Source organism: Meles meles, chromosome 12, assembly GCF_922984935.1.
Source record: "Meles meles chromosome 12, mMelMel3.1 paternal haplotype, whole genome shotgun sequence".
In the NCBI taxonomy this organism is placed as follows: Eukaryota; Metazoa; Chordata; class Mammalia; order Carnivora; family Mustelidae; genus Meles; species Meles meles.
The window spans coordinates 6,629,170-6,642,173 of NC_060077.1; the positions used below are offsets into that span (position 1 = coordinate 6,629,170).

Below are 13,004 nucleotides of genomic sequence, written 5' to 3' on the forward strand. Positions count from 1 at the left end.
GCTCTTTCCGTGCTTGTGGATGGTGTCCTTGTGTTCGTGCGGCCTTGTCCCTGTGTGTGTCTGTCTCGAAATTTCCCCTCTTTATAAGTGGAGTAGGGCCCACCCCAAAGACCTCATTTTAACTTAATGACCTCACTAGAGACCCCAAATAAAGCCATAGTCTGAGGTGCTGGGGGTTAGGACACCAGCCTATGAACCCAGGAGGGACACAGCTTGGACCCTAACAGTTGCTAAAATGTTGTGTCTCCCGAGAGCCCTCCCTCCCTGCTGTCAAGTGCTTGTCCCCAGTTCCACAATGAGGCTCCTGACTGCGACAGCCCATAATTGGGGAAGGGCAAGGCGCTTGGCTTCTGTTTCTAGATCTTCCAGATTCTGATGTCTTGTGTCTGTCTTCCTGCCTTAAAAGCCCCCCTTCCTCCACCTTCCCGTCACTTCTGCTCCTTACTCCCCAACTTCTGCAGAAGGCTCGCTGTCCTCCCACTCCCAAGGGAGCCTCCGAGTCAATGTTGACTTTTTGTCCCTTGTCCTCCCACCCTCTCCCACGCCTGGGGCTGGCTGTTCTGCTTCTGGCACCCTACTCTCCTGCAACTCCCACCCCACCACAGCTGCTGCAGCGATGCCCCGCCCGCCCGGCTTCCCCCCTGCGCCATGGCATCCTCCCTCCCCGCCCCCCTGTCCTCTCCCACCCTCCTGCCGTGGGTCTCTCTGCCCTCACCCTCTCCCTCCCACAACCCCTGCAGTCATGTGTCCTAACCCTTAGCTTTGAGAAGCTCCCCGCCTCCATCAGGCAGCTTCAAGGGTCCCCCGTTCTCTACTCAATCAAGGCAAAAGCCTTTGGCTTAGCATCCGAGGGACTCTACGATTTTGAAATACACTTAGATCGTATGTTCGTTGACTTGGGCTGCCATCGCAAAATACCACAGGCTGGGGGGCATAGCCGTAGGAAGTTATTTCTCATAGTTCTGGAGGTTAGCAGTCTGAGGTCAAGCCACCAGCGTGGTCTTGTCAGGCGAGGGCTCCCATCCTGGCTTGGAGACGGCTGCCTTCTCTGTGTCCTTACTCTGCCTTTCTGTGTGTGCTTGGAGAGAGAAAGAGAGAGAGGTTTCTCTTCTTCTTATGAGGCCACCAATCCTATCAGATTAGGTCCTACTCTTATGGCCTCCTTTTTTTTTTTTTAAGGTTTTATTTATTTATTTAAGAGAGAGAGCGCACAAGCAGGGGGGAAAAAGCAGGGGCAAAGGGAGAAGCAGGCTCCCCACTGATCAGAGAGCCCAACACAGGGCTCAATCCCAAGACCCCGGGACCATGACCTGAGCCGAAGGCAGACACTTAACTGACTGAGCCACCCAGGAGCCCCTGTTATGGCCTCTTTTCATCTTAGTTACTTCCCAAGGTCCCAGCTCCAACAGGTTAGGGCTTTAGCGTATGAATTCAGGAGGGACGCAGTTCAGTCTGTGGCAGACCTCAGGTGTTTGTTGAGTAGGTACTATGGGCTGGACACTGGTCTAGGGGCAGGACATAGAGCAAAGTAGACAATGGGTAGGCGGAAAACTCCATCTGTATCTAAATACCCGTAGACTTGATATATACGGATCTGAAGTCATAAAGACGTAGATACATGCAGGTACGTATACCCTCGCAAGTGCAGTGAAAAGTGCCTTGAAGAGAAATAAAGCATGCGAAGGGAGCAGAGGAAACCAGGGGTGGGGCACTGTTTTAAAGGGTGAGCAGGAAAGATCTCTAATGCTGTGCCCTTTAAGCAGATGGGGACATAAGTGAAACAACCTAAGCCTTCAGCCACTGGAGGTCAATTTGTTGGATCCAAAGCCTGAGATTCGGGGTGCCTGTGTGGCTCAGTTGTTAAGTGTGTGCCTTCAGCTCAGGTCATGATCCCAGGGTCCTGGGATCAAGTGCCGCATTGGACTCCCTGTTCAATGGAGAATCAACTTCTCCCTCTACCCCCACTCCTGCTTATGATCTCTCAGTCTCTCATTCTCTCTCTCAAAGAAACAAATAAAATCTCAAAAAAAAAAAAAAGAAGAACAAACGAGTACCACCGTGTGCCAATAAAACTTTATTTACAGACACTGATATTTGAACTTCCTATATCTTGTCTATGTCATGAAACATCAGTCTGCTTTTGATACTTTCATTCGTCAGGCGAAGAATGGAAAAACCATCCTTAGCTTTTGGGATGTGTGAAAACAGGCAGTGGGCGAGCTTTGGCCCATGGGCTGCAGTTTGCAGAACCCTGCACGCAGCTGGACAAGGCGTCCCCCATTGTGGGATGAGAGTGGGGACCATGGTAGGGCCAAGAACATGAGTCCCCGGCACATAGTAGGTGCTCAACAGGTTATTTGTTGAAGGAGAGAGAGGAGGGAGGGGCGGAGAGGGCAGAGGGAAAGGGTGTCAGGGTGCCTACAAAGCTGAATTCCGGGCTCTGGGCTGATAGGACCTCGTCTCACTCTCTCCTCCTGGGCAGCAAGACCATTGCCGTCCATTTCTTCAGGGCCCATGCAGCCTCCAGAAGCAAAGAGGTGTTGACAGAGCCTTTGAGATGCCCACAAGTTCAGAGCCTCCTGGCCCCATTTAGGAGCAAACCTCCCAGGCAGCCCTGCCACAGAGCCCACGGAGATCTAGCCATGCCTGCTGCCACCTGAGAAGCTTCCGCTGGCCACCCCAGACACAAATACAGAAAAGGACAGGTGTAGCCGCTGCCCAAAGCCCACTTGTGCCCTGTCCACAGCTTAATAACTCACAAGTGCCCTAATCTGCATTTTTAGCGAGAACATTTCCATCCCCACTCAGAAAAGTCATTTGCATCCCCCATGCAGGGCCCCTGACTGCTATATTAATCTCCCCATTTGTCCCCTCCTGAGTCATCTAATATTACTGCTGGCTAATTAAAACATCAAAGCCCCAAGTACAACAGCCCTGCCAGGGGCCTCCCAATGCCTGGTTTCAAGTGTGCAGCTCAGCACAGCCCAGGGTGGAAAGGCACGGCTCATGCCCGGGCCCCCAGTTTCTTGGCTCATAGTGACCACTCCTCGCACATCTGGAACCTCAGCAGACGGCGTCTTTCACAATGCTGGTTACGTCACTCCTGCCGCACCCTGCCCACCTGCTGGCTGCCCACCCACTGGCCGCACCCCACACCTCCTCCTCCTGCCTCCCCGTGCTCCCCACCCGTCTGCCCTCCCACCCCCTGCACGGTCCCGGGCTGACCCCAGCGCCAGCACTGCGTCAGATACCCGCCGCCACCCCGGTCTGGGATTCCAGCCATGGGGATGGTCAAGAGAGTTTGCAGACTGGCTGAGTGATACTCAGTCTTCAAGGAGGATGGCTGGGGTGCCTCCCACTTGGGCGAGGTCCGATTTTTTTTGCTGTTGGCATGGTCAGAGGAATTCGTCGCTACCTAGTCTTGCCCAAAGATATGACTTCTATCACCTGCGTATCGGCTGGAGGAGACCGTAGTGGAGACAGAGTTTAAAGAAGCACTGGGGCTGTCTGGCCAGGCTTTCAAGGGAAATGGCGCTGCCATGTGGCTTCTCGAGAGGACAGAAGGAAAATAGCTTGGAGCGTAGCAGGCAGGAAGTACAAATGAGAGCGAAGGGAAGAATTCTTCCGCATCCTTCTCCTGGTGTGATCAGACTAGTCACATTTGTGGTGATGGTCATACTGATAGGACTAACAGGTGTACTGTAGATGACTGTATAGATTATAGTGCTCTCGGGGCACCTGAGTGGCTCGGTGGGTTAAACCCTCTGCCTTCAGCTCAGGTCATGATCTCAGGGTCCTGGGATCGAGCCCCGCTTTGGGCTTTCTGCTCGGCAGGGAGCTTGCTTCCCTCTCCCTCTCTCTCCCTGCCTCTCTACCTACTTGTATCTCTGTCTGTCAAATAAATAAAATCTAAAAAAAAAAAAAAAAAAAGATTATAGTGCCCTAGTCTGCTGGCGTGCATTAGAACGCCAGTAGCGGTACACGGTGGCCAGCATTCAGGTGATTGCATTCATCCAAGTGAAAGATGATGTTGGTCTGGCCAGGGAGAACAAGATCGACAACAAGGAGGCGGTGGATTCTAGAGCTATTGAGAAGCTAAAATGGTTGGGCTTGGAGATGGATCAGGTGCAGGGGAAAAAGAGAATGATGTCCAGGATAGCTCCCACCCGTGGCTTGCACAGGGAGATGGATGGTGAGGCCCAGCACTGAGATGGGAACCACTGGGGGTGACTGGATCAGCAGGGAGTCATGGCACCTTCCATGTGTTCTCTGCTATCACTTGCATGGTTCTGGAGGCTGTGATATGCTCTCACCTCAGGACCTTTGCATAGGCTGGTCGTTCAGCCTGCAAGACCTTGCTCTTCTCTCTTTGCCTGATTAACACCTATTTGCCCTTCAGGTCTTGACTTAGGAGTCAGTGCCTCTCCTGTGTGCTTCCACAGTCCCTTATACACTGCCAACATCCCACGTTATAGTACCCATTGCACTTGGTTTTAATGACCATGACAACTGTCGTCCCTCCCCCCACCTCACAATGCACATTGAACTCCCTGAGGACAGAGATCACCTCTGTCGGGTTTGTCACTGTAGCCCTGGCCCTTGCAACCTTGCTTCGAACATAGGAGCTACTCAATAAACACATGCTGAATGAATGAATGAACAAATGATTGAATGAATTATGCATAATGACCAAGAGGCCAAGAGGCAGGAGAGTCTAGCAGTTGAGGACATGGTTTGCAGGGCAGACTGTCAGGATTTGATGCCTGGCTCCAGTGTACTAGCTGTGTGACCTCGGACAACCTAGTTAACCTCTCTGTGCCTCAGTTTCCTCATCTATAAAATGGGCATGATAAGATTTTGCTTGATATATAGTAAGTGCTTCTTGAATGCCAGTTTTCAGTATTAGCCCTTCAGTGTAGTCTATGATTTCTTTCCTGGACTCAGCCCACTAAATGGTAATTCACAGCTTTCTCACCCACCTGAGTTCTTCCAAGCCAAAAAAATGAGGACCCGGCCTCCTGTCCAACTTCATCTCCTGGTGCTAACCACACTCCTGCACTCCAGCCACACTGGCCTTCTTGCTGATCCTTTGAAGCTTATCCCTACCACATGGCCTTTGCACTTGCCTTTCTCCCCTCATCATCATATACCCTTATCACTAACTGATATTTTGTCATTCATGTATGGCTTTACTGATGATTTATCTCCGCTTCTCTCCCAGCTGTATGCCAGGACACCCTCTGTCTTGTTCACTACAGTGTCCCCAGTGCCTAACAGTGCCTAGCACACAGTAGGTGCTCAATAAATACCAGTGGAATGTGTGAAGACCCTGCCGCAAGGTCACTGTGCAGTGCTCCGTTCTTCGGCATGAGTGTCACTCCACACTGGCTTGTCTTCCCTCTCTCACTCAGCTGACGTGGCAGGGTGTGCCTGCTGCCTCTCTCTTCTAGTTGCTGACTGAGTGATGCTTGTCTGATGCATAGGCAGGTAGACAATTACTCAGAAATACCCAAGACTGAACGTGATCCTTATTAATGAGGTCTAAACTGGATGGGCCAACATTGGTGAGCCCAGGACTTATCCCCCACCACCGGCTGGGCATTTTGTATATGGAAGTGAAGACAAAAGGGGGACTGAAGTTGTTCAACACAGCGGGGCCTGTCAGTGCAAAGGCCCTGAGGCAGGGACTCGCTTGGCATTTTTGAGAGGCAGAAACCTGAAATTTGGGTGAAATAGTCTATGCTTCAAAATTTTCTCATTGAATCTTTACTGTTTTCCCAGTACTCACTAGAAGTAGTGAGTTTGGACTGGAGCAGGAAAGCCCAAACATCCAAGGAACTTGACCTGGTTTCAGGTTTGATTCATCAGCCCTGAAAGCTGGTACCATTCAGAGAGGCCAACAGCATCCCTTAGTTATTTCCTCATTCAGCAAACATTGAGTGAGTCCCTGCTATATGCTGGGACCTGTACTAGACACCCGAGAGGCCACCTTTGAGTTCCTGGCCCCTCCCTGCAGAGCAGAACCCAGAAGGCTTTTTCACAGTGCCTCCTTCTGCATAGACAGAGGGACCAGGTTCCCAGCCACCTTGCATGTGTCACCCTGGGAGAATGAGTCCTTCGCTCTGTGCAGATACTTGGTGACTCTGGAAGATGCTGGGAAAAGCGACTCTACTCCCCATCCCAGTGGAGACAGTTTTCCAGTGCCCTCAGGACCCTGTCTAATGTCCCATCCTTCCTTCTCTCCTCCAGCCCCCTGCCTCGGGAAAACAGTCTCCCACAAAGAATGGCAGCCCCTCCAAGTGCCCCCGCTTCCTCAAGGTCAAGAACTGGGAGACCGACGTGGTTCTCACCGACACCCTTCACCTTAAGAGCACACTGGTGAGTATGCCAGCAGAATGTAGACCCAACTCACACTAACTGCATTTGGTGTTGGCTAAGTCTTTGTTGTGGGGACTGTCCTGTGCACTGTGGGGGGTTTACCATCACTCCTGGCCTGTCTCCACAAGATGTCAGTCACCCTCGCTGAAGTTCTGACAACAAAAATGTCTCCAGATATCACTCAGTGTCCCCTGGGTGGGAAATCCACTCCCATTTGAGAACCGCTGGTAGCTACTGACTCACTCGTGGCAGTACTTTTTACTTGGTACCTTGAGCCCTAAAGAATCCAAGCAGAGGAGTTGCTCCTTCCGAACACATTTTCTCTCTCACTGCCTGACCACTGATGAAATATGGAATGAGCCCTTCCTTGCTTTCAGGTGTTTCAGCTGAACTTCTATATCATATTTTTTTTAACAGCCAGACAATCAACATGTTGCTTTACACTTTTATTGAAAATGACTCTCTTGGAAGAACACTGAATTGGTTAGCTATTGCTGTGTAACGAACATCCCCGAAACTCAGAGGCTTAAAAAGAACAACCACTTATTGTTTCTCAAAAGTCCACAGATTGGCTCGGTGGTTCTGCTGGTCTCAGTTGATCTCTGCCGTCCACCTGAAAGGCCAGTTGTGGGTGGGCTCGTCTGGGTGGCCTTGACTGGGATAACTCAACTCTGTTTCATGTGATCTCTCATCCTCCAACAAGCTGACTTGGCTTTGTTCTGATGGTGGTTGTGAGGTTTTCAGAGGGAATGAGCAGAAGCATATGAGACCTCTTGAGGCCTAGGCATGGGGTGGGCCCAGCCTCACCTCTGCCATTTTCTATTGGCCAAAACCAGTTCACATTCAAGGGGAGAGGATTTAGGCTCCACCCCCTCAATGAGAATTGCTGTTAAGTCACATTGCGAAGGGTGTGACTATAGGGCAGAGAAGAATTGGGGCTACTTTTTTGCAGTCAGCATCCCACAAATGTGTTTGAGTGAGTGACTATAACATGAGTCATGAACATGATTCCATGATCAACATGGAATCAAAAAAGTACTTAGGTACCAAAGACTCTGATTCCCAGGGAGTGCCAATCAGAAAGCCCCTCTTTCCCTCGTTGAGCAGAGCAAACATTTTCAGAACCTTAAAACACTGCCTGTCGATCTTCCCCTTGACTGATGACCACATCTTATAATGATTTGAAGCTGGTACTTGAGAAATCCCATTTGGGAATTAAAGGCCAGGTAAACACCACAACAAATGTCAGATCCAGCCCCACAGCCCCCCTTGTGCTAAAAGCAAGCAATCCTCCAACTCTCTCTTTTCCCCCCAGGAAACAGGGTGCACCGAGCACATCTGTATGGGCTCCATCATGCTCCCTTCTCAGCAAATACGAAGGCCTGAAGATGTCCGCACGAAAGAACAGCTCTTCCCTCTCGCCAAAGAGTTCATTGATCAGTACTACTCGTCAATTAAAAGGCAAGTGTGTGTTGACTCTGGGGCCCCGGGGTGAATCACCAAGTACCAGGACAAAGACTTCAGCCCCAGCACTACAATAGCTGAACCAAGACCTAAGCATGAAGGCTCTGCCATCCACACACACAAGTTGAAAGCTTTCGGCTCCAGGGCCACATCTGGCCCCCAGAAATGTCTTTGTTTGGCCTGCAAAGCTTTGCTTAAATTTGAAGCATTTCACGTAATTCCTTGTCTAGGCATGCTACCTTAAAGAAACTCTCACACTTGTTCACCAGCATACATACGTAAAAATGTTCACTGAGATATTGTCATTAACAGGGAAAAAAATTAAAATCAAAGAACCAACAGGAAATCACCTCAACTCCTTCAAAAGGAGAATGTGTGAGTAACTGGTGGTATTTTCCAAGTTGTGGAATATTATACAGCTGCAAAAAATGAGCCAGTCAGCACCCAGCATGTTCATGGGCACAAAGCTCACAAATAACTATGCAAAAGGAAGAAAGAATAAGTTTGTAAAATAATACATTCAGGGTAGCACCCTTTATATAAACTTTTTAAACATAACATAGTAAGGGCACCTGGGTGTCTCAGTGGGTTAAAGCCTCTGCCTTCGGCTGAGGTCGTGATCCCAGGGTCCTGGGATTGAGCCCTGCATCGGGCTCTCTGCTCAGCAGGGAGCCTGCTTCCCTTCCTCTCTCTCTCTCTGCCTGCCTCTCTGCTTACCTGTGATCTCTGTCAAATAAATAAATAAAATCCTTAAAAATAAATAAGTAAGCATAACAGAGTAATGCTGTATGTGATTTAGGGAATATTTATACATGTGACAAATATATAAAGAAATGCATGAGATGGGACTCCCTGGGTGGTTCAGTTGGTCGAGAGACTGACCCCTGAATCAGCTCAGGTCGAGACCTCAGGGTTGTGAGATCGAGCCCCACATCAGGCTCTGCACTCAGCACAGAGTGTGGTTGGGATTCTATCCCCCTCTACCCCTCCGCCCACTCGAGCACGTCCACGTGCACACTCTCATGCCCTGAAATAGAGAAATAAATCAAAAAAAAAAAAAAAGAAGAAAGAAAGAAAGCATGAGACACTTTTGGGAAGAAAGTGGGTTATAATGAGAACATAGGCTCCAAGGAACTATAATATCATTTCTCATTTGTTATTTCTTAGGCCTGGATGTTCGGTATATATACTATTCTCTATACTTTTTTGTAAGCCCCAAATTTTTCATAATAATTTCAACTTCCTAAAATTGAATTCCTTGTCATCGTTTAAAAATTAGAAGAGTTCTCTTTAAAAATCAGATTTCCGGGGCACCTGGGTGGCTCAGTGGGTTACGCCACTGCCTTCAGCTCAGGTCATGGTCCCAGGGTCCTGGGGTCGAGTCCCGCAACAGGCTCTCCACTCAGCAGGGAGCCTGCTTCCTCTCCTCTCTCTGCCTGCCTCTTTGCCTACTTGTGATCTCTCTCTCTCTGTCAAATAAATAAATAAATAAATAAATTTTAAAAATCAGATTTCCAGGGGTGCCTGGGTGGCTCAGTTGGTTAAGCCTCTGCCTTTGGCTCAGGTCATAACCCCAGGACCCTGGGATTGAGCCCCACATTGGGCTCCCTGCTCAGTGGGGAGCCTGCTTTTCCCTCTCCTGCTCCCCCTGCTTGTGTTCTCTCTCTCTGTCAAATAAATAAATAAAATATTTAAAAATAAAATAAAATAAAAATCAGATTTCCAGGCACACCTGGCTGGTTCAGCTGGTGAAGCACATGACTCTTGACCTTGGGGTTATAAGTTCAAGACCCACCTTGGATGTAGAGATTACTTAAAAATCAAATCTTTAAAAATAAATAAATAGATCAATAAAAATAAAAATCAGATTTCTAGTTTCTCTTGAAAGGAGACTTGGCCTCCCTGGGCCCCACATTCCTACCGGCAGAGTGCTAGCTGCCCCTTTGAACCAGACATAGGCTCGCCTGCTGGCCACAGTCCCCACCCAGCCAGTTCGGTCACTACTGGGCCTTCGTGGGCATTTGAATTCGCAGTCTGCTTATGCTTGAACCGTTGTGTCCACATATCAACTCAGACTTGCTGTGGCTTTTGCCCTCCTGGAATGGTTTGCTCTTTCCACTGACCCCTAATTCAGGAGAAAAGGTGACACTCCCATGTCCCTTCCTTCCTCACTCAGATTTGGCTCCAAAGCCCACACAGAGAGACTGGAAGAAGTGAACAAAGAGATTGAAACCACGGGCACCTACCAGCTCAAAGACACGGAGCTCATCTACGGGGCAAAGCACGCCTGGCGGAACGCGTCCCGCTGCGTTGGCAGGATCCAGTGGTCCAAGCTGCAGGTAGGCAGTGAGCTCTTTGGTGGGTGGGGAGGGATGAGCCTTACCAAGGCTCAGCTCTTTCCAAGGCTACCTGGAAGTCACAGCGAGACAGCGGGTGGTGGTCACCGGGGCCCAGATTCTCAGGTCATGACTGACTCTGCCTCATAGTCATGTCTCACTGAGCCAACACAGTGCTTTTTTTAAAAAAGGAACTTGCACATCTCTTGGTGAGGCTTATGCTCTCCACTTTACCACAGACCCTACCATTCCCTTTTGTCTTCCTCCTACTTTCTAATTTATATTCTCTGTCTACTCCCTGAAAGCGTTAGATTCTGCGTCCCCTGCTAAGATTTCTACCCCCCACCCCCCACCCCAGGGAAATAGTCTGAAGTTGCAGGTAGTTTCATTATCAAGACCAAGGGGGGGTTTTTTGATTGTCATTTGTTTTGTTCTTAAATCCCTGATCCCTAGTAACTCAGCAGGAAATATATCCAGCCCACTAAAGTCACTCCTTTACTCACCATCCTGTAGCCACCTGTACCTACACACTGTGCCTGCTTTCAGGGGGTTTTTCCTGGTTTGGTTGACTGTGGTTATTAGGATAGAGAAACACACACACACACACACACACACACACACACACACACACACACACACTATAAAACCCAGCCCAGGTCTCATTAGCGGAGTGCTCGCTCCCCGAGTGGGGCAGCAGGTGGAGTGGGCTCTGGGTTCACCTCGGCTGTCCTGGGGGAGCCGAGGAGGGAGGGAGGAGGCACCCATTCTCACCACGTGCCCCTGGCAGGTGTTTGATGCCCGCGACTGCACCACGGCCCACGGGATGTTCAACTACATCTGCAACCACATCAAGTATGCCACCAACAAAGGGAACCTCAGGTGAGCCTGCCGGCTTGCGGGAGGGGCGTCTGATGTCCCCAAAGCATTGACCCTTGGGTCTGGAGTCGGCTCGCCTGCCGAGGAAATGCTCCCCCTCTCCTCTCGGGGAGAGGGCCCGGCTGGGAGAGGTGTCCTGACTGCTTTGTCCCACCTGCCATATCCCGTCTCTTGGGACTCTTGAAGGGTTGCAAAGCTGCCGCGGCCCAAATCACGTTCAACCCACAGTTCGGTATCAACCGCATGGAAAGGGCAGGAAGGGGTGTTTCCCATTCCCAGGACTCGGAAAATCCCAGTGCCAGTGGGGACCTGCTTGTACCAGCTCCTGCCGTAGCCTGGAGCTGTCTTAGAATGTTCCTGGATTTAAAAGACAATGTCTCTTCCTGTCACTGTGGGCATGGCTCCTTCAGGTTCCACCAAGCCGAGCCACACCTTGGACTCCTCTCACCCCAAACAAAGAACAAAGGCCCGGCAGCAGGTTAAGGCAGGGAGGCTCCGGTGTGGGTTGGTGGCTTCCGCGCTGGCAAGTTGCTGCTGGAAGGGAACGGCTGGGACCCTGCGGCTGGCCAGTTCTACTTGTCAGGCCTCTGCCCTCGGATCTGGCTCAGCGTCTGGTCCCAGCTGCTGAGGACCAGCCCCGCGGTGTGTCCCTGCGTGCCACTGTAGGGAGAGTCCCTGTAGGGAGATGCAGAATCCCTGCACTGAACTCATCCCCATAGTGGCTCGCTTGCATTTAGCATGGGTTTTCTTGGCCATGTCCCTTCCTTGAGAAGGAAACGCCGTTCCAGCTGAGCCCACCAGGAGGGAAGGGGCCTATAATAGAAGCCCAGAGCCTGCTTGGGGAATTGGTCTTTCGATCTTTTCCTAAAAGACCTCAAAGCTCGGAGAACATCAAAGAACCGTCCTCTATATCCTGAGTGTCAAAGGAGACCCCAGGTCTCAGCCCTCCAGGAGCTTAGGGGCTGTTCTGGTAGTTTCTAAATGGTGCTATTACGAAGCAATATTGGGTGGGGGGGTCACCAAAAGTCAGACAGTGCACCTCCCCTTTTTTCAGGTTATTAATTGTGGGGGTTCTTGAGATCTTCTCCTAAAGAAACTATTCAACCGATTCTCTTTTTTTTGACAACCACACATCTGGACGTGATAGGAAGGCCAGCAGAAAAAGTATACCATACACAGAAATAGTCTAGCCGTAACAGAAGAACGCAGGCAAAGGAGAAGAAGGGAGGGAGAGGGAAATGTAAGGCGTTCAATCTGCCGTTCAGTGAAATTATGTTTAGGAGACATAAATGGGTTCTGTTTCTCCTGTTGGTCTCAGTTCCCGCACACAGAGTAAGCATTCCACCCGCTGAGTGTGATTCTGGTGTTTCTAAACACGCTTTTAAAATATATATGTTACACAAACACCCTTTATCTGGTGCTCAACCAAAGAAACGGCAGCGTGTTTTACTGCTGAAGGGAACGCTGTCAGTTTGACTCATTCTGTGTTCATCTCCAATATGGCGCCTTTGCCAGGAGGCTGTTGGGAGCCCTCGTGCCTCTGTGGGACTCCTACCTTCAGCCCTCGTTCTAGACTCACCCCACCTGGTGCAGTGTACCTTCCCTGCAGTGTTAAATGAAATAGTCTTAGGCACACGGTAAGACCCACAGGTACTCAGAAAGAAGGTGGCCCTGGGAACAGATAAGACAGGATGCTTTGTAGAGGAAGTGAATCAGAGTCCGGCCTTGAATTTGGGCACGTACAGCAGAGAAGGGCTCCTGCCAACATGGGCAGCAGGGCCACGTTGCAGTGGCAGAATGTGTAGAGGAGGAGGTCTCCAAGCAATGGGCTGGACCTGCCCCGTGATCCTCATGGGGACACAAGCCAGGGTGGCTGCTCCCCTAGCCTGGGATCGAGTCCGCAGATGACGCTGACGAGCCGGGGTGGCCGGAGCTCCTGGGATGAGTTCG

General features: G+C 50.4%; 1 protein-coding gene across 1 annotated transcript in view; it reads left to right on the forward strand.

The window, feature by feature from the left end:
* NOS1 (nitric oxide synthase 1) overlaps positions 1-13,004 on the forward strand; it is a 111,440-nt gene that overhangs the window by 47,608 nt on the left and 50,828 nt on the right. The window contains exons 4-7 of the mRNA XM_046025871.1: positions 6,250-6,378; positions 7,694-7,839; positions 10,019-10,181; positions 10,966-11,057. Coding sequence (XP_045881827.1) covers positions 6,250-6,378; positions 7,694-7,839; positions 10,019-10,181; positions 10,966-11,057 — 530 coding nt within the window. The remainder of the gene's footprint in view (positions 1-6,249; positions 6,379-7,693; positions 7,840-10,018; positions 10,182-10,965; positions 11,058-13,004) is intronic.